Source organism: Rousettus aegyptiacus, unplaced genomic scaffold, assembly GCF_014176215.1.
Source record: "Rousettus aegyptiacus isolate mRouAeg1 unplaced genomic scaffold, mRouAeg1.p scaffold_m13_p_6, whole genome shotgun sequence".
NCBI lineage: Eukaryota > Metazoa > Chordata > Mammalia > Chiroptera > Pteropodidae > Rousettus > Rousettus aegyptiacus.
Genome location: NW_023416309.1, coordinates 112631945 through 112652599, shown reverse-complemented (window position 1 = coordinate 112652599; position 20655 = coordinate 112631945). Strand labels below are relative to the sequence as shown.

The following is a 20655-nucleotide window of genomic DNA, read 5'->3' as shown; positions in this document are numbered from 1 at the left end:
GCCTTGGGGGCGGAGTGACTTCTCGACAGAAGGCCTCCCTCCCCCCGCCCCGCCCCGTCTCACCTGCTCGGCTTTAACTCACGGAAAGCTCAGGGTCCTTCCTTGCTGCGTCCAGATGACAAAGCTTGGGAGGTAACAACGTTCCTCAACGCAGTCGCCCTACGTGGCCCTCAGTCTGCAGGTTCTCCCGGAGCTGCACGGCAGAACCCCCGGGCCCCTGTAAGATGGGCGGGGCCCCCAGGGGAGGCCCTCCTGTACCCTGAGCCGGAGTGAACCCTGCACTGGGCGTCTTCCGTGGGTTTTGTGGCCACTCTCTGAGAACCGAACAGGAGAGGCGGAGCTGCAGCCTCAAAGATGAATTCCTCTCCACCTGCCTTGTCTGGTGACGAAAGAGCCACAGGCTGGGGACCCTTGGTGGGTGAGAACCGTGTGTGTCAGGCATGTAGAAGGCAGTGACTGTACCTGAGTGCGAGGACAGGAGGTGGGGGCGGGGGTGGGGGTGGGGGTGGGGTGGGGGTGGCTGCTGAGGCTCCTTCTAGTCTCGGTGGCGGGGTGGACATGGGAGGGGAGCGGCGTCTTCCGTGCGCTTTGGCTCCGGCTTCCTGGAGCTGAAGACCTGTCAGTTCGCCATCGGAGGTCTGACTGAGCCGGCGCTCAGCGCGGTCCGTCTCCGGTCCTTTAGCAGAGAGGCCGGAAGGATCTGCGTCCAGAGGGAATGTCTAAGGCTTCGAGTCTCCTGTCCAGCTTTCCGGGTGAAACCGCGTCCCAAGCATGGCTGGCTTCCAGCCCTGTCCTTGGTGGCCTTCCTGGTCAGGACCCCCTGGCCTCTCCTTCCTGAGGTCTCAGCATCCGTGTCTCTGGCTCTGACCGTGAACCCCACCACCCCACTTCCTTCCTGCCCTTCTGGCCTGGCCCTTTGACCCCCGTGAGCCAGGTGGGCCGTCCCAGACCTCGGTCCATCATTGGATGCTGGTTTGAGGATACGGACGGAGCATGAGTTTTCTGTAGCACTAGGCGAAAGAGCTGCTTTCCACTCTGCGACGATCTCCTTGCTACCTTTTGGTGTGACGAAGCCCTTTATTTCCTGAAATAACAGTGATGTTGATGGCACATGCTTTGAAAATTGCATTTGCTCAAAGATTACGTTGGCCACTCGTGTTCACCCCCTACTTCTCTGGCTTGGACTTCTGCTGTGGTGACACCTGGGGGGGGGGGTGTCTCACCTCCAGGTGAGGCTGCCACAGGACGGGGCTTCCAGGCAGAGAGACGGAATTAAGGAGAGAGCCCGGCGCCCGGGCGCCCGCTTCCTCCCACCTTGGGTGCTGGGTGGACACTCCTTTGACAACCGTTGGTCGATTGAGCACCTTCTGTGGGAGACACCTGGGCTGGATCTAGGGAAAAACCAAGACCTGGGACACAGGCCCTGCCCTCAGGTGGGGGCCTGAGACCGAAAGGCGGAAAGTGTCACTCGGGGAGAAATAAAGCGGCTTCAGAGGGCGGGACGCTGCTGACGTCACGTGTGCCCCCAGCGAAGCCACAGTGCTGCTCGGGTTCGTAACTGGGCCCGGAATTCTTTTCTGCCAAGAGGGACGGAAACCCACGCGTGGAAGACAACAGCCGCTGCTTTCGCCGGCTGCAACGGACGCACGTGCGCGCGTGGACGTTTCCGCGTAAACGTGCGTCGCACGCACTTCACATCCACTTTGCGTGTGAGTAGCTTCACATTGCTGGTGAGGGCCGGGGAGAGCGATGTGCACAGGTGTGGGAACAGAGCTGTCATTCTGATTTTTTTTTAACTGTCTGGCCCTATTGCACGAGAGAGAGCTTGAGAGAATAGCCTGAGAGGGAGAATGGCTCCTGGCTGTCTCACGTGATTCATCTCCTCTTGGCCCGGGTTTCTAGGGCGATAGCAGCCAAAAGGAAAATCGGAATAAGCGTGGGTTTCCTGGTAGAAGGGGAAAACGTTCTGGGGGCACGTCTCGTTGTTTACAATTCGGCGATGGGATGCGGTTTGGGGTCTGGGCACGCGCGCGGCTTCTCTGTGCCTCAGCCTTTCCAGCGGTCAGCTCGCTCGTTTGCCGGGTGGACGGCCATCCGGGGCAGGGGCTCCTGGAAGGCCTGTGGATGGTGGGGGTGGGGTCGTATCCAGGCCCGGGGGTGGGGGCGGGGTATTTTGACGGAGGCCCTGGTTCCGGAGCGCGTGCCCCGTGCCAGCCCCTTCCTGTGGTCCAAGTCCACGGGCCACTTTCTTCCACCTTCTTCCGCCACCCCGAGCTCTTTCCTTTCCGGTTTAGAGCAGTCACATGAGGGCCCCGCCCCCACACCCCCTTTGTTTCTCTTTTCTTGCCTGGAATGTTGGAGGTTTTCTCTTTCTCCCCAGGAATGATGCCATCACGGTGACTCTGGGAGCTAAATTTTCTGCAAAAAAAAAAAAAAAGAGAAAGCGGCTTGGTCCCTGCTGTTGGGGGAGGGGTGGCCTGTCTCCTCCACGGTCACAGTCACGGTCACGGGCTGGCAGCTCGGTGGAGGCTGCATCAGCCCACGGCTCTTCCTCCCTTGCTCCGGGGAGCAGAATGAACGCCACGTCTCCGACACGTCCGACCAGCAAATTACCAGGGAACAATGAACCTGACCTGCCACCTACCAGACTTAAAAATATGGTAATGCAATTAGCAGCCTCCGCGGCCTAATGAAGCCGCTCGAAGACGCTGATAAAATACCACCGAAGGTCCTCTTCAAACTTTCCAAAATGTGAAGTGCGTCCTTGTGGAGAAAATGGCAATCTAGTCCCCTTTCTCCAAGGTTCAAGATTAATTAGGGGCTTATTTAGTGCATGAATGAGGAAACAAATGAGTCCTTGGATCGCAAAGCATTGAAAGCGATTTTTTAATCTTTTTTTTTTTTCCCCACAATTGCATCCCTATCATAAAAGTCTTCATTAGATGTTGTCACCAGCGCATATTGTGTTAGGGACTTGTGACCTCCCCAGGCTTTTGACAAAACTGTATTTCCTTCCCATTAAAGAGGGAGCTTATAACCAAAGACCTTTCTTTCTTCCTCGCAGCTGAGGGCTGTGGCCTGGAAGGGGGTCTAGTGGGGAATTCACCTGCCTACTCTTCCTCCCCTGCTGAGTTCCCGCGCCTTTCCTGTGGCCTGGTCCCAAACAGAACCGCTGATGAGGGGCTGGGTTCAGGTGCCTGGCTCCCTGGGTGACCCGTTCATTTATCCGGCCCTTCGTGATGACAAGGCAGGCATGGGGAGAGATGAGGGTCCTGGATACGCACCCCTTCCCCCCTCTGCCCGCAAACAGCCGTTGGGTAGAAGCCGGTCGGAACAGCCACCGGGCCACCACCAAGCACCCATTCTTTTCATCCTGCGGATGCTCGTTGGCACCTGCTAGAGCCGTGCTCCGCCCGCTGCCGGGGCTGCAGCGTGAGTCTCACCTGCGTTCTGCCCGTGGAGCTTGCGGACGCCAGTCGGTTGCCTTGGTATTTGCAAGTCGCTGTGATCGCTCCTGGTCCGGGTCTGTGGACACTGGGACCCCATAGCAGCCACCGGCTGTATCCGGCGGATGTGGGTGTAGAGCTGAGCAACGTCACAGGTCAAGGTGAACGCACAAGGTTATGCTGGCCTCGGGCATTTTACCTGCCTGTGCAGGTAAAATGTGAGAGCTGCGTCACCCTGTGGCGGATGGATTCTCAGGGGCCTGACCCCCTTCTCCCGGTGCCTGCGCCCCAACTGTGTGGTCCCTCCCCTCCAGCGTGGGCAGGACCCGTGACTGACGCGATCCAAGTGATTAAGTTACATCAGATTGTGATGCCATCTAGCAAGGAAACACTCTCCCTGGAGTGACCCCCCAGCTGACAGCCAGCAAGAAACCGAGGCCCTCAGTCCAACGGCGCACGAAGCACTGAATTCTGCCAACGGTCACATGAGTTTGAGATCCTCCCTCAGCCCAGTCTCAGATGAGGTCACGGCCTGACCTTGATGGCAGTCCTGGGCTGGAGGACTCAGACTAACCGTGCCAGGACTGGCAGAAACTGTGAGATCATCCACGTGAGTTGTTTTATCCTCATGAGCCTCGGGGTGATTTGTTACTACGCAGGACACTGGTAAGGCCAGGTGAAGACCTAGGTGGGTGCACAGGTTGGTCGGTTTCAAACACCAGGCGATGCTACGATGGTAAGGACCGGGCAGCTGGTTATCGAGAGCCTTCCACACGCCAGAGGCTGTCCCAGGTGCTGAACAGCGGGGGTGGCGGGCGACAGTGATTAAGGGTGCAGGGTCGGGGGTCAGCACGCCTGGGCCTGAATGCACCTCTTCGCTGCGTGATGCTGGGTAAATGCCTTAACCTCCAGCTTCCACGCACGTGCACTAGAGGGAAAGACAGTACCTCCCCTCTCCTCACAGGACGAGTAAATAAAGTGCTGAGCCTGGGAGTTTTTAACTAAATGTTTGGTCCACCGAAAGTTCACAGTAAAGCACAGCTGTGGAAACATAAACATTAACGTAGTCCACGTAAAACGGCTGGAAGGTATGGTTTTTCCTGCCTTACAAATGAGGAAGTGGAAATCCAGAGAGGTAAAGGAACAAGTTCAAGGTCACGCGGCTGACTGAAGGACCTCATCCCCGTCCCTAAGAGGTCTGTGCTCTCTCTGGCAGGCTCCCACGCCCTCCTGTTTGTAACTGGCGACAACCCGTCAGGATTTCCAGGAGCTGCCCCCGTGGGGTGCGCCCTTGGGGCAGCAGAAAGTTTGGTTCAGTCTTCTTTTGTTGGTTCTTTGTCTGCCTCATACAGCTCAGAGCTGGCCGGGGCTGGAAAGCCCCTGAGGGCAGGCCAAGGACACCCAGTGGGTTGGCTAGCAGCTGCTGACCCAGGCCGACTGCAGCAATGTCAGAGCAAGCTGGGGGCCCACAGGAGGGAGGCAGGGGAAGCGCACGCTCTAGGCAGCTTCCAGGGCCTGGGGTCCCGGGTGGATCAGACTCTTGTTTACTGTTTTGTTTCTATAGAAATAGTTGTGGCCTCTGGATCAACCCTTATTCCCATGTCTGTGTTAATTAGCTCTAAAAAGTACACTTTGGCCTGCAGCCAGCGTTCTCCAGAGGGGCTGGCCGACGCCCCGTGGACGCGCCTGCACCCGCTCGGTGTCGGAAGGCACCGTTGGCGGCCGATCTGGCTTTTCGGTTATGTCGGTGAATTACCGTGTTCTCGCCCAGGGCTGCACTGTGCCCTGGCTCCCTTTACCCTTGGACGTGACCTTCACCTTGGCGTAACGGGGAGCCTCCTGATTTTGAAAGCCTGGCTCGTGGTGCACGCCTCGTCCTGGTGCAGAGCTTTGTGGTGTAAGGAGCGTGGTCATCCTCTACCCGGAAGGAGATTTCTGAAACATGTCCCTCTTCCTCCGGAGTGTCTGAAAGATGACAAGCTCGAGAGTTCAGGCTGTGCGAAGGAAGAAGGTGCCGGCTGGGGCGACTTTGGGGAAGGGGCTGCATCTCTGACAGCATTCCCTGGCCCCAGGTCCCAGCCCACCACCGAGGGCGGCAGGGAGGGTGTGTCTGTCTATGAGGAGGGAGACCCCTCGGGCCTACTTATCCCACCCTTTCCCCCTCTATCCCCTTTGCTTTTCTCATCTCAGGCAAGGAGGTATTGGGGCCAGGAACAGGCTCAGAGAGAAGCCAGAGCCCTCGGCCAAGTTCGGGAGCCAAGCCGAGTGGGGCTGCTGAGGGCCGCGCCTCTCAGAGACGTCTCGGAGCCTCGTCAGGTCGGTGGCATCACTGCGACAGGGCTCGACACGGCCCTGTCGGGTCGGGCGAGAGGTGTCTGTCTCTGGGCCTCTTGCCTGTCACCCTTTCTGACATTTTCTTCCAATGCGTCCTTTTCCTTGCCTTCCCGGTCTCGCCCTCACAGTCCTGCAAGCGGCTGCCCGGAGGTGGCCTCTCTCTTCTCTTGGTCTCTCTGTCCACGCACGTGGCCATGGAATCTTGGCTCCCTCTTCGGAACAGAGCCCTGCAGCTCTTGGATGCCACGTGAAGGACTTTCTGAGCAGGTTCCAGGTGCCCCCAGGCCTGGGGACAGATGCCAGGTGAGGGCTGAGCATGTGGCCTGGGCAGCGCTCAGACGCAGTCCTGGACGAGCAGAAGTGTCCCCCAGGTGACGCTCTTTCCTGGTGCAGGAAATAGCCCCAAAGCTGTGTCGACCTCAGAAATCCTGGTCGGGAACTCACCCCCAGCTCAGTGCCATGGTCGGCCACCGCCCTGTGCAGCTAAGAGGCGCAGGGATGTGTGCATCCTGGAGTCACTGTGCATTCAGGAGGGTACTCCCTCGGGCTTGGGGGTTCCGTCTCACGGGGTGCCACCCTGGAGCGGGAAGGGATGGCTTGGGAAAGGAAGTGTCAGCTGTGGGAAAGGGAGTGTCAGCTGCCCGAGCCCCAGGAAACGTGGCATTGCGATGCGGTCAGGTCTGCGGTGGGTGGGCAGCCCCTGTCCTCCACGAAGCCCTGCTCGCCTGCCCCGTCGCTCGCCTGCCCCGTCGCTCGCCTGCCCCATCGCCAGAGCTCCCTGTCCTTGACGGAAGGGAAGCTGGAAGGAGAAGGTAGACTTCAGAGCGCCTGGAGGGCTCAGAGGCTCAGCCACCAGATGACAACTGGAGATTCAGAGCCAGCTCGGATTTGCATCCACTTTGCATCTCATTTGCATAGGATATGCAGCCTGCCAAGCCCGCACCCCTCTATCATCCTCCTGCGGGGGTGGGGAGGTGGAGGGGGACTGTCTCCAGGTCCTTTAAATGGGGAGTAGACTCAGAGGGCCGGCTGGAGGAGGCAGGGTGCCTGCCCAGGCCTTCAGGGGGTGGGCTTGGCTCTCCTGAGATCCAGAAGCCCTGGACCACCTGCCAGCAGGCAGGAGACTTATCCTTTTTTTTCTTGAGGGCCATCGTCTCTCTTAAGCCAAGAGCTACCTGTGCTGACGAAGTGACCCCTGCGGCTTAATCTCTGTTCAGGTCACTTGGTTTTCTGCAACCACCAGTAGCACAGACATCCCGAGGGTCCTAGAAAGGGGGACATGCGTTGTCCTGGGTTTGAGTGAACTACAGAAATCCTTTCATTGAGACCCTTCAGGTGACTGCAAGCCCAGCTGGCCCCTTCCTGGGCCAGGCTGGCCAGCCCACAGAGCCCCATCCCCATGAGGCCAGGCCAGGCTCAGGGTCTCGGGGCCTCAGCGAGTCCCCCGGGACCTACTCCTGGACTTCTGTTGAAGAGGACTCACCCCAGAGAGCCTGAAGCCCGCGCCTTTTCTAGCTTTAAAAGTGGAGGGGTCAAGACAGAACTCCATGGACGAGGTCACAGGCTTGGGAAAGCAGAAATGACCACGGAAACAGGCTGAACCCTTTACCTCTCCTCTCTCCACCTGTGACGATGCTCGTGCGTTTCGGAGGCTTTCACAGCTGCAGCAGGGAGTCCCTGCCCCCAGGAGCTACTCCCTCGTCACCAGGTGACTCTGGGAGGTCACTGAGTCCCTCTGAGTCCGCTTCCTGATGCCTCTTAAACATGACACTGTCTTTAAATTGACAGTCATTAGCTAACCTGAGGTTCAGGGGTCAGGGATACCTGTCCTTCGGGAAGAGTATTCGTTCTCAGGGGAGACCCCTCCTCTTCCCCTTACCACCCCCTCTTTGGTTTAATGGCTTTAGCGTTTAGGACCTGCCCTGAGGGTCTGGCAGTGGTGGGTCCGGGGATCTGGCCTCAGCCTGAGCCTGTCAATCATCCGTCCCCTGTGCAGCCAACGGCTTCCTCCCTTGGGAAGACCGGGGAGCCGTGATTGCCGCCAGGTACCCACAGCTTCAGAGGAATCCGCGGCTCCCTTCCCCCTCCGTACACTGGGGAAATGGGGAGGGGGGGCGCAGTGGGTAGACACTGAGATCTGAGAAACACTAAGCAGTAAAGGACTTTGAAATAGATTTACTTTAATTATATACTTCGGTAATTTGCTGTAGTTTCCCATCCCGTTATTAAATTACAACAGTAACTCATCTAATGGATTGTCACCGAGAAAACATTCATTTTATTTTATTATCTTTTTGTGTTATAGTCGATAATGAAGGCAACAAAGTCTGCCCTTGTACCCCAAATCGACAGGGGGGGGGGGGCGGGAGGGGAGGGCCAAGGAGCAAGGGTGGGGCCAGGATGCCTCTTGTTAATTCCTCACGGAATGGGGCTGCCCGCCAGGAACTCCTGAGGGTGCAGGGCTGTGGGGGAGGGGCGTCTGGGCGGGAAGGGGCCCTAGGGTAGGAAGGGGAGAAGTGGGGGGCTGCCAGGGGCAGGTGAGCTCCCCTCAGCCTGATGGACAAGATGGACGGAACGGGGTCACGGCTTCCCTCTCGGTCTGAGCAGGCCCGGGCAGTAGGGAGAAGGACCTGGAATGTTTCTCTTCATCCTCGGCTCGCTGCTCCTCAGAGGCGAGATGAGAGGAAGGAGGGTGTGAGGAGGGGCGTCTGGAGCCGCCGTCGCTGTCCCTGCACGGGGTTCCTTTAGCGGGGACAGAGCATCTCCCAAGAGATTCAATGCCCCCCGGCCTTGGTCCCGTCAAGTCCAGCGCCGGTCTGTGGCCCGAGGGGCCGAGGGTGGCCTCTCCCCCTGGGGGGCTGAGGGTCTGGAAGGTTCGGGCTTGGTGTGACCGTTCTTGTTCCTTTGTCTGTCTTCCCCAGCTGCCCTGGACTGGAGCCCTTGGCTACGGCCAAACCTCAGCTGTGACTCTGCCTGAGTATGGGGGGCGGGGAGAGAGGAAATTTACCTGTGTTGCCCCCACACCCCTGCGTGGCAGATATTGGAATTAAGCCACTGGTAATAATAATACTAATAGTAAGAATAGTAAAAATGCGTTTCGCTTGTTCACCATTTGCTTGGCATTGTGTTAAGCGCATTACGAGTATGTGTTCTTAAAATGATAGCAATTTTACGAGGTAGCTATTGATGATCATTATTCCTCATTTATGTACAAGGAAGCCGAGGCTTGGGTCAGTTTATAAGACGGATGTACTAAGTGTGTGATGGAGACCTTGACCTCAAACGTGACCCCGAGGCTCATGCTGGTCCCCTGGGTTCTCAAATGGTAGCGTGCTGGAGTCGCCTGGAAAGGCCCTGTGTTTGGGAGGCCTGGGTTGTGGCGGCTGGAAAGGGGTCTTTACCACGAGTGACTCAGGTGATTCTGCTACAGGTGCAACGCTGCGCCAAGCTGCCTGGCCTCCCCGGAGACCCATGCTGCAGCCGAGGTGGCGGCCCCCAGGTCCCCCTCCCCGGGGCCTCTCACAGTCCCTCCTTCCTCTCCTGGGGGCCTCGGTGCATGGAAGGCGGCCTGGACCCCGCTCACCAGGCCTGGCTGTCCGGTGGCCCTGTGTGGCCCCACTTCGCTCCCTCCGGGATGGGCGAGAAACGTCCCACCATTGTCGTCCAGCTGTCCAGTCCCACGTGTGTCTTTCCTAGAGCAGCCCCGCAGGGTGCCACGCCTGCCCCACGGAGGCCCTTGTCCTGGCCCCCTCCGCGCGTCCCTTGCTTCACGAGCTGTCTCTGGGGAGACACCTTCAGGCTCTGCTCACGCCAACTCAGAGCCCTCCAGCTTGGGGCTGCCCCGCTGGGCTGGCTCCGGCCCCTCCCAGCCGCAGGGCGGCTGCTGCGCTGCGTCCCCAGAGCCCACCCTGTGCCAGGTCACGTGCTCTGCTCCCCACCTGGCCCCAGCTCAGGCTTCTTCCCCTTCCCCACCCTGAGCCTCGCGGTGACGCCAGGCTGCAGGTCCCCCGAAATCTGCGGGGGAGGAGGTGAAGGAGAAAATGCAAGCTCGCCTGCACATGGTCATGAGGACAGAGCACCCACAGGCACTGGTGTCCGTAAGCCGCTGTCACGTGTGCACGGCACACGACAAAACCAGGGGACATGCCCCTCTCCCTAAGCCACACATAGACGGCCAGGCAGGTCGCAATGAGTGGACGAAACACCGTGGGGTCTTATTACACGAACCCCTGGCAACTGAGCTTCCTCGTAACAAACAAATGAACAAGAGCAATTCATCTGCCCTGCGAACCTGGGTACCGGGCATGCGCCCTGCCAGAGGCGTCGGCGTGTTTGTGGGGCGCGGGCGGGGAAATTGCTCGGGAGGGCGAGTGTAATTAATGGATAAACCCAAGCACCTTAAGACAAATTACTTTGCCCCCCACCTTGAGCTTCTCGGCCAGGGATCTGGGGAGGCGAGGACGCGTGGGGAGGAGTTCCGCCCGTTGTCTCCCGATTTCCCGCCCTGCGGGCGGGGGCGACTCCACGGGCCGTCCTCGGGCGTGCGCAGTGCGTGGCAGCCAGGCGCGGGGCGGCCGGACCCAGCTGCGCGCCGTCTGCGCGAGCTCGTGGTGCCGGGAGGCGCTGCTGTCCTTTCGGGGGCGGCGCGGAGCTGCTCCGAGCGCCTGCGCGTTGGTGCCTTTGCGGCCTTTGCTGGGGGCCCGGGACTCGCCCTTCTGCCCCTTCTGCGGGGTCGGGGTCGTACTGTCGCGTGTCATTTCCCCCCTGGGACACTCCAGCGCCTCTTTAGGACAGATCGCCACGCGGGGCGGCCCTTCGCGGGCGGCGTCCTGGGTTGGGAGCCCCGGGCGGCAGGAGGGCGCAGCGTGGCGAGCTGCTCCCCGGGAACCCCCAGCGCCCCACGCTTCTCCACGGAGGGCGTTTGAGGAGCGGAGAGGGCCTGGATTGTGAAGCCGCAATGAGTTCGTGTTTCCGGTTGGCGGGGAACTTTTTGGTTTTTTACTTGATTTGTTTTTATCGATCATTTACATTGAACCTACAGGCTTCTCTGCGCCCTCCGGTCGGTTCGCAGGCTGCTCTCCCGGGAGGCACGGTGTTTACTGGCGCGTGGGAGGCGTGAGGCCAAGGCTGGGGTCCCCGGGCCCTCGGAGGGAGCTGTCCTGCCCCGTGCTGAGCCCGGCAGCCCTTGGCCGTGGCCCCGGGGGCCGGGCGGGGCCTCGGGGAGGCGCCCTCGGCGCTGCCAGCATTGAAGGGGGACATGGCGGCGTAGCCCGGTGTCCATCCCTTCGCGGCGTCGCTCGGGGCTGGCCTTACTGATCGGCCGAGGTGCCCGGGGACCCCAGCCTTGGCCTCCGTCTCATCGCCACCCATGTCCTAGTCGCTCCATTCGAGTTCCCTCTGTTTGCCTGGAGAACGCCTAGTCACGTAACGAGACCCGGCTCTGCCGAGATGCCGCCCCGACCCCTCTCCGGCCGTCTGTGCTTCTTTCCTCTCGTGGGCTCCATGGCGCCTCCTCCCCACCTCTTCTCAGAATTTACTTTCCTCCTATGAAAATGATTTCTTTGAAGCCTGCGCCCCCCTCCCACAGACCGTGCGCCCCCTGAGTCAGAGACTGTCCTTGATTTCTCCTTGCGTCCTTGGCTCCTGGTGCCGTGCCTGGTCCTCGGAAGAGGCTCGGTGGCTTCGCTGAATGAATGACGGAGTAAGGGCAAGTTGGTGACATGCCCTCCCCCCCTCCCAGCAGGCCCCCAGGAATCGGGCCTGGACAGGGCTCCCTGCCCCAACCCAGGATCTTCACGGCCACGTGTCCCTTCGGCAAGAAAGGCCCTGCCACCAGGGGCACAGCTGTCCCCTGGGGAGTTCGATAGGCTTGGTCACCCAGGCTGACATCATCCCTTGGCCTTTGTCCTCCTCGGAAGCCCTCTCCAGATTCTTGGTGGCCGAAGCTCCGTCAGTTTAATGGATGAGGCTAGGCTGACGACGCGCCGTTCCTCCTCGTTTTAAACTCTCTGCCCTTCTGTGACAGGGACAGTCAGGGGCGGAGGAGGAGGGGCTGGCCCATCCACGCGGGTGAAGACTTTTAGCGCTCCCTCCCTGGGGCCGCCACCCTGGCCCTTTAAAGGTTAAGTGTATTTGCACAGTACCCACAGGATGTTGCCGGGGCTGACAGAAGGAGAGAAGAATGATTAATGGCTGGTGTCCTTGTGCCTCGGGCTGGCGCGTGGCGGCTGTTGCAGAGAGGGTGGCTTCGACGGCCGCTCGGGCACCTCCCAGGCAGCTCCTGACGCCCGTCTCCCTGCAGGCTTTGGGGACAAGCCCTCCTGGACCAAGAGGAGGGCCGGGCGTCAGAGGAGGGCCGGCCGCAATGTCACAGACGAGAGAGCTCTGAGCAGGGCCATGGGGCGCCCCGCACTTCTGGGCCGGCCAAGCGCTCCTGGCAGCACAGGAGACAGGGAGCAGGTCCCCGTGGGGCTGGGCTGCAGGTGGCATCGGCCAGAGGCTCGTGAACCATGGGGGCTCATCGCTGAAAGTTATGTGACTCCTGCATCCTGCCCAGAATACAGTCCTGGGTGTCTCAGAACAGTCGTGTTTGAGATCGCTTACCGCTTGGATTACGTGCCCCCCCCCGCCCCCGCCATGCCCATCTCTTGAGTAAAATGATCCCTAGTGCGGTGTCGTGGTTGGTTCTCTTCAAGGGACGGTTCCGAGGCTCATTCTGCTTGCTCCTCGGAACGAGCGGGGTTGCTCCCCAGGTGTCCGAGGACAGCCAGCCCAATGCGCCCCCTGTTTTCTCTCTTTTCCTATGTCACCCCCTCTTCAGTGTCCTGGGGTCACCTCCCAGAGAGCCCGCCTGCCTCTGCTTTCAGAGAAGTGTAAGCCATGGCACCAGGGGTGTACCTGTGTGTTTGGGGGGGCTGTGTGTTTGCAGGTGGGACTGTGCGTTCGCAGGGGTTACTTGAGTGTTTGGGAGGTACTTGTGTGTTTGCAGGGGGGACTGTGTGTTTACATGGGGGTCTGTGTGTTTGCAGGCAGGACTGCGCGTTCACGGGGGGGAGGCCTGTGAGGAGAGCAGGTTGTTGGGGGGTTGCGACATGATCACATCTGTACACAAAGGCAGGAAGGTGGCCCCGTAGGGGGCGGGGCAGGAGATGCGGAAGAGCTAACCGAAGGGAGTGAGCTGGCGGCACAAACCCAGGGGCCGGGATGCACATCTGGGGCTGAAGGCGGAGGCAGGAGGAGGGTGAGATGGGGAGGGTTCAGGAGCCGCTGAGAGCCGTGGGCTTCCAGTGGGAAGAGGAGCCGGCTGTGGGCTTCTGATCCCGTAGGTCCTGGGGCATCACCGCCCCCCCCCCCCGCACGGTCGGCAGGTGGTCTTACCTCTCGTGACCCCTGTCTTCCGATCACCCTAATTGGGAGAATAACTCCTCCCCTTCGAGCCAACGGATGAAAAAGTGCTTGGAACATGAAAGCGGCCCTCTCCACTTAGGGTTTTACGACACACAGCCCTGCATGATCGCACCGACGGGCGTTAATAACTCAGCTATTTTCAGATTCATAATAATGATCGATGCCCCTGGGGCGATTAAAATGCCATCAGAAGTGTTTACATTATTCTCTTGGGTGAGAGGAGCCTTGGAAAAGGAAAAAAAAGGAAAGTAGAAAACTGATAAACTTCTGCAAACGAGCAGCGCTCATGGGAGCCTCCCTCTCCCGAGAGCGGATGGGGACCCGAGTGACACTGTCCCAGGTCTTTCCTCATCTGACACTCGCCGTGGCCCCGAGGATGGCAGACTCACTGTGTGAACGCCTTTGAGATGAGTCCCTCTGGGGAGCAGGAAGGAGGGAGTGTCCGTGCGTGTGCATGTGCATGAGGGCGTGTGCACGAGTGCATGTGCATGCATGTGTGCATGAGTGCATGTGCAGGTGTGCGTGTGCCTCTGTGCGTGTGCATGTGTGCGCGTGTAACAGATGCTTCCGGATCCGGTGCCCGCCGCACACACGTGAAATCTGAGGGTTCACTGACCGGGAGCCTCGAGGGTTAGCAGCATCCCTCGGATTTTCTCTATCTTAGCAGCTTTGGAAATGCCAGCCCTGTCCCCTCCTGCCCTGCCCCCTCCCCCGAGAAATGGTGGTTGGTGGTGCGTGTGGGGCTTGTTAGAACAGCGTTAAGGAGCCGTAACCACAGCTTTAGTCCCTCTGTGGTACGGTCCCTCTGCCCCGTTGCTCAGGGGCCCCCCTGCCCAACACCCCCTTCCCCTCTCTAAAAATGTGCTCTTTTTACAGTGTGCCATGTTGTCCCAGGGGAGGGGACAAGTGTCATGATAACACAGTCACAACCTTTAGCTGATGCTTTGTAGTTGACGGGGCATTTTACACACAGCCTGCCACAGAGACCCTGCAAGGGACGTTTTATTTCTTCCATTTTACCGTTTGCGGCAGATTGGATACTTGGTTCCAATTCTTCATTCCCTCCCTGGTGTGCAATCTCACTTTTGTATCTGTGGCCAGGTGGCTTTGGATTTTCCTCGCTAGGGTAGGTGTGGAATATTCCTTAAACGTGTGTGCATTTGACACAGGCGGAGGCGTAAGTGTGTGTGCATGGTTGAGCTCCGCGGTTTCCACGATCCACCACGAACGGAAGGAGCCCCCCGCCACCGTGGGTGCTGGTCCCAAAAGGAGACACTTGACCCTAGAATCGCCCCTGCTGACCATATCCATGAATAAGGGGAAAAAGTCCATGTTTATTGTAAGTCATCGAGATTTGGGAGATTGCCTGTTATGCAGCGTTATCGTAGCAATAGCTGACTCTTTTGTAGGTCATTCATTCACTCAACAAATGTCAGGTGGCTGCCGTGGGTTAGGAATACCGCTAGGTGCTGGAGATGGAAAGACACTGTCCCTAGGTAGTCCTCGGGCTCCAGGGGCCTCCAGGATAATAGAGCCATGGCTTTTAGGTCGTGGGAGACAAGAGAAATTCTGGGCCCGGGAGCCTGGGAGTCTTCAAAGTTTGGGGTGGAGAGGGAGGGAATGGGAACCCCAGCAGGCAGGACTCCCCAAGGCTCACCCAGAGCTACAGTTCTTTACAATCTCTTACGTACTGGTGTCCAGACGATTCTCCTGTCCCCCGGAGCTCAGGCCCCATGGGATGGAGGGGTGAGCAGCAAAGCCTTTCTCCAAATCCCAGATCTGGGTGGCACCTCTGGACCCGCCTAGTCCAGCCACCTCTTAATTTTGTACACTGTTGAAGACAGAGAGGTTAGGGGACTGGCCCAGGGTCCCTCGGCCACTGGGGAGGCCTTGAAGGACCCCATCTTCCCTTAGTTGCATGGCCCACCTCATCATCCTAGGAGACAAAATCAGATACCTGCTTTGCTGGTGTGAGAATCTTCAACGAGTCAGCCGAGTCTCGCCCGGGTCACACTGGTGGTGACTAGGAATTGCCGCTTTAGTTTGTAGCTCGCTTCTCTTGGCAGTGAGCGTCTACAAGTGCCCTGAGAGGAATTAAAATGAAGCCCCCTCCCCCGGCTGTCCATTTTTCACGAGCCGGAAGCAAATGGCAAGTGCAACCTGCCAATGTGCCGAACGCCGTCGTGAAACAAACGATTCAAAAGCCGCTAAACTCTGAGGGTCAGACTAACGGGGTGGGCGCCCCCCACACACCGTATTACAGGCATGTCTCAGCGGCTCGTGCTTCGGTGTGCTGCTCTGCGAAGTGGGGTGACCAGACACCCCTCAGGGCTCACAGTGGGATAAATACAGCTCTGAGAAAACGCTCAGGTCATTTAGAGTTAGGGCATTATTCATTTTAATTATTCTCATCCAAAACTTATATCGCATCATTTTTTTTTCTCCAAATTTTCTCCAACTTTCTGTTCCAGATAAATGGAGCTCACCAAGGACTCTTCAACACGCCCTCCACTGTCTCTCTCTGTCTCTCTGTCTGTCTGTCTGTCTCTCTCTCTCTAAGGTGCTTCGAGGCATTTTTGAAGTCGGTTCACAGGAGATCCGTCTGGGCCATCCTTGGCGATCTCCTTCACTTCCTTTGTCCTGACCAACCACCCGATACTGTCCTGTGTCTCTTGATCCTAGGCCCAGGAGGAAGGTCGCAGTGACTGGCCAGTCTGCCGCAGGGCTTCCCGCCTGGGGTTGAGGGCTGGAGTCCTGCCTTTCAGGGTGTGGAGGGCTCCAGGGGAAGGGGGACGGACAGCAGAGCTGTGAGTACCCTCCTCCTCCACCCCGGCCCCCAAATTGTCCAGCATCTACGCGTTCAGAGAACTGGACTCTAGAATCGGGGGCTGTGTGGCTGTGGTTCCCGGCGCCCCCCACTCTCACCCCGGCAGGGGCGGGCGGAGGGGAGGGAGGGAGCTGGAAGGGGGCTCTTGCAGGCTGTGGGCCTCTGAGCTGAGAAGGGCTCGCTTATCCTCTCTCCCCTCCCCTCCTCCTCTGCGTCCTTGCGTGCAGACACCCATCCTTCAATGACAGCCACTGCTTCCTGTTTCCTACTATCAGGACACAGCCAAGCTCATCCCCAGGAGTAATGCACACCCAGCGCCTGGGCTGAGTTGAGGTTTGGGAGAGGGGCCTGGGGGCGGGGGGGGGGGGGATGGCGCGTGTTTCGTATCAGGGCCCAGGCCTGTCTGAGCTCCGGGCTGGCTGTGGAGAGCTGGCTTCCTGGGTGCCAGGGGCCGGTCCGGAGCATCTTAGCGTGTTCCTGCCCCCAGGCGCTCAGCAGGCATGGGGATGTTTAGTCGTCCCCAGAAATCGGCACCATTTAAAGCAATAAGGAGACAGGGTGATGCTCGCTGTGCCACTCCAAGGAGACGTGGAGGCCGTCAGGCCGGGATGATGCCGCCGTAAGCCCTTCGCAAGCAGAGGCCACTGTCCTCAGCAGGTTTGCTCGGCAGGCGGCCAGTGCGGCGCACGTTGGTGGCCCAGGGGGCTTCCTCTGGGTCTTCGCGCGTCACAGGAAAAACCTTTTCCTGCCAGACGGGACCGGATTCTCTTCTTCTTACAGCCCCAGCTAAACAGGGGGCCTGAACACAAATGTCGAAGAGACGGAAACTCCAGAAACAGCCCGTGCAGAGGCCGGCACACCGCGGCGGCATGGCGACAGGCCCCGCCTTGCTCAGCGCATCTCACCCCTTCAGATCTGTGGGCCTCGGGGAGGTGAGGCGACCTGTCCAAGGTCACGCCGGCATTGGGGGCGGGGCAGCTACGTGCCCAGGCTTGTCCGAGACCAGAGCCAGGCGCTGGCTCGGCTGGGTCTCTGCGCACAGCTGGCTGCCACCTCGGCTCTGCCTGTCTTGTGCAGCAAGAGGGTTCAGAGCTGAGCGGGGGCGGGTCTCCATGGCAACGGCTGAGGAGCCCGCGTCAGCCCGTGGCAGGGCCGCCATCCTGAGTGTCGGCGCGGGTGAGAGGGTTGCTCTCTCGGCCACCGTTTGGTACATGCTCCGAGCCCCATCTCGGCTGGGTCGTTGGTTCTGGGGTGCGGGTCTGCTCCGCGTGCTGGGAAAGTGCGCTCGTGGGCATCTACCGGGTACCTGGCACTGGGTATATGATTGGTTACGGGTCCCAGTCTTCCTCCAAGGAGATTTTAGTCCAGGGAGGCAGGAGATCAGGCAATTCCAGGTCACCGTGCTTGATGCCAATAGTGGAAGTTTGGGGCTCGGGGTAAGCTCCAGGAGGGACGCCCCACCCAGACTCAGGGGCAGGAACGGCGTGCAGGAGAGAGATGCGTCTGGGGGGTGTCGGGAGGGAAGAAGGGGTCAGTGGGTGAGGACTGGTGAGAACAGACCCACGCAGGGGGTCCGGGGACCGGGCCAGCCGCTCGGCGGTCAGCACGGTGGCCAGAGCTCGGGGTCTCTCGCCCTTGGCGGGCTCAGTTCCAATCCTCGTCAGAGCTGGAAACGGTCCCTGGGGGCGGGAGCCGGCTCTGCTCTGAGGAAGCGTCTGCGCTCGACGTGTTTTTCACAGAACCCTGTCCCCTGTGTCCCAGGGGCCCAACGGCAGCACTAGGCTGACCTGTTCCACGAGGCGGGTGGACATAGCCAGCTAAGCGAGGTCCCCAAGGCCTCCGCGTCTAGATGAATGAGGTCTGGAAGGTTCTTCGGCTGAACACGAGAAGACCAGCTTACGTCACCCTGTCTGAAGGAACGGTCAGGAAACTCCTTTTTCCTGGGCGAGGAGAATGGGGCCCACGGGGGGTGAAGACTACACATCGTCCTCGGGCCCCCCCAGGGGAGGGGCTGCGAGCTGGGGGGCCGGCCGGTGGAGGCGAGGGGGGACCCACAGTTAGCAGGGAGAGCGGGGGCTGCATTCTGCTACCAGGAGGTCTCTGCGACCCGCGTGGCCCGTCGGGCGGCCAGCGGCGAGTCACTGCGCACCCACTGTGAGCCGGGTCTCCGACGGGCACCGGCGGTGGAGACGGCCGGCTCCTGGCTCGGACGCGCCTGCCCCCGCGGCTCTGTCTGTCCGCTGCGGGGCAGCGGCCGCGGCGTTCACGGCGGCGTCTTCCTGCTCCGCTCGGCTCTCCTGCCCTCCCTCCGCGTCTCCCCGGGACGCCCGCGCGCGTCTGCACACGGACTCGCGCACGCACGGGGGGCGGTGCGGGGAGGATGCTGTTGCCGCCCGGGCTGCGGGCGAGGCCCTGGGGAGGCAGTTCGGGTCACAGGGCTGAGAAGCGGGAAGCTGGCCCAGCTTGATACGAGCCCGGGCAGGCGGAGCCAGGCTCTGACCGCTGGTCGCCCGGCCTCTCGCCGGCCCCTCGCCTTCCGTCCTTTCCCAGGGGAATACGCTCACCCCACTCCCCGCAGACCCCGGCCGCGCAGGGCGGGCAGCCAGCCCCACGCCCCGGAAAGCAGGGCTGTGGGGTCTTCTCTACTTGCTGCTTCACAGATGCGGTTTTGGGGTTCTCATGTGGGCAGGGGAGGGTGGCAGGGAAAGGGTCATTCTGGGGGGAAGTGCCAGCTGGGGTCCTGTGGGAGCCCATGGCAGATGCTCAGCTGGCTCTTCCAGAGAGTGGTGGGACCTGTGGCCAGGTGCCAGGTGGGAAGGAGGGGGCAGTGGTGGCCTGAGTCTTTGGAATGAACTGGTCAGTGTGGGGGCCTGCCCCTGCCCCACTGTGACACTGTGCCCTAAGCCTAGGGCCCCCTCCCCATTGCTGGCACCAGGCCCTTGGCCCTGGCTGGAAGGGCAGTGCCTTAGGGAGACCGGCTCCCCCAAACCCCGTGTGGCTGCGACAGATGCCCGCGGGGACCTGGCAGCAGGACGGGCCATCCGCGGTCCTGGCCTTGCCTGTCGCCGTGAGGCCAGACTCCTACCTTGACCGGTCTCCCGCCTCTGCTCTCAAAAAGGAAACGGGGAGGCCGCCTGCGGCTTCGGGCAGCGCTGGACCCGCCAGTCGGGGCGGGGACAGGACGACCTCGCCGGTCAGCAAATCTGCCGCGTCAGACACATCCCCGCCCAGCCTCGTTTGCTCCTTTCATGAGAAGTTTCCCACCGCTGAAGAGCATTTTTAAAAAAGAGACACAAAGGAGAGAGGGGAGCGGGGTGAAAGGGGAGCAGAGCCCCTGGAAACCCCTTTCTGTTCCCTGCTGCGGCCCGGTCTGATCTGAGAAGCAGGAAATTAGAGGATGCTAGGCAGGGGGCGGGGGGCAGGAGACTTCCCTCCAAATCTGCCTGTTGCTGGGCCCTGGCACAGGGCAAGGGGGGGAACGCTGGGGGACGTCGGCTGGGCCCTGGCACGGAGGGACAGGTGGCAGGACATCAGTCTGGACGGGAACTCTGCCCTCAGCCCCGTCCTGTGCCTGGCCCACGCAGGTGCTAGTGGCTGTGGAGTGAATGAAAGAGAAGAAAATCCACGGATGTTGGTGGTTAGACTCCTCTCCGGGGACCTTCTGCAGCTCCTCCTCTGAGGCTGAGAAGGGCTCGGGGCCTGGGCTCATGTGCGACCTGCGCGTAAGGCCTGACCGTCCCCAGCAAGGGGCCCGATCACCTCCTCCTCCTGCGGGCACGTGCGTCTATGGATTCTCCTAGATCAGAGTTTTGTCAGGCTCGGCCCCAGAAAAGCCTTTGGCGCTCCAGACAGGGACCCAGGTAGCTGGTTTGGGAGGAAAACCTGGCTCTGCCTCCCTCCCCATCCCCCCTTCTCTCTCTCTCTCTCTCTCTCTCTCTCTCTCTCTCTCTCTCTCTCATACACACACACACGTGACTTTCTCAGCATCAGCATCTTCGTCACACCTATTTCATTTCTCCTCTGGCTCGGTGTCACAGGTGAGCAGAAGGAGAGCTATTTGGGTGAGGATCATGAAGGCGCAGGTGCCATGGAAACCACTTGGAAAGCCCCGAAAGCTGCAGCCGGCGGGAGAGGCCGCTCTGCCGCCATTGGTCGGCCGTTTGGACCTTCTCCCGACCGTGATGTGTGACTTCTATTTATTGTCTCCCTCCGCCTGTCTCGCCCCCTCTCCTGCATCCTCTCCCAGACTCAGCGCAGGGACTGCCTCCAGGTCGGCAGGATAAAGGTGCTAACGATTTTCTTAAACTTCATGATGCTTCCGGCCTCATTTCCCTCATTCCCCGGTGCTCACTCCTCTGCCCCAGGAGGCAGCGCTGATTTTTAAGCTCCAGATGTTGGAGGCAGAAAATGGGATTATGATACACAGAGAGGGCGCCGGCTCTGCTGGCAGGTGCTATAGAAACGGCTGTCATTTAGGGGTGCAGAAGCAGCCCCCAAGGCACCTGCACATCCGAGAAGCCCTCATGGGGGACGAGGGCTGGACGGGCGCTCAGTGCACGTTCTGAGCCAAACTGGGGACTGTCTTCAGGTCAGGGGTGAGATCGGCGGCGCCGGGGGCAACCTGGAGGCCTCCTAAGTCCT

The 20655-nt window shown here is 60.2% G+C and overlaps 1 protein-coding gene across 1 annotated transcript; it reads left to right on the top strand.

Moving 5' to 3' along the window:
• The first annotated feature begins 16438 nt into the window (after window positions 1–16438).
• On the top strand, window positions 16439–18095 carry LOC107510035. The gene is made up of 2 exons (XM_016143155.2): window positions 16439–17450; window positions 17776–18095. Exons 1-2 carry the CDS (start codon window positions 16824–16826, stop codon window positions 17833–17835), a joined length of 687 nt encoding a protein of 228 aa, XP_015998641.2. The 5' UTR covers window positions 16439–16823; the 3' UTR covers window positions 17836–18095.
• Window positions 18096–20655: the final 2560 nt, after the last annotated feature.

What these genes read in the sequence shown, in the direction of transcription:
- LOC107510035 (XM_016143155.2), top strand. Translation starts at nt 16,824, where the DNA reads ATGTCGAAGAGACGGAAACTCCAGAAACAGCCCGTGCAGAGGCCGGCA. An exon ending in GTGGAAGTTTGGGGCTCGGG is followed by an intron (nt 17,451 to 17,775) that starts GTAAGCTCCAGG and finishes CCTGTGTCCCAG; the next exon opens with GGGCCCAACGGCAGCACTAG.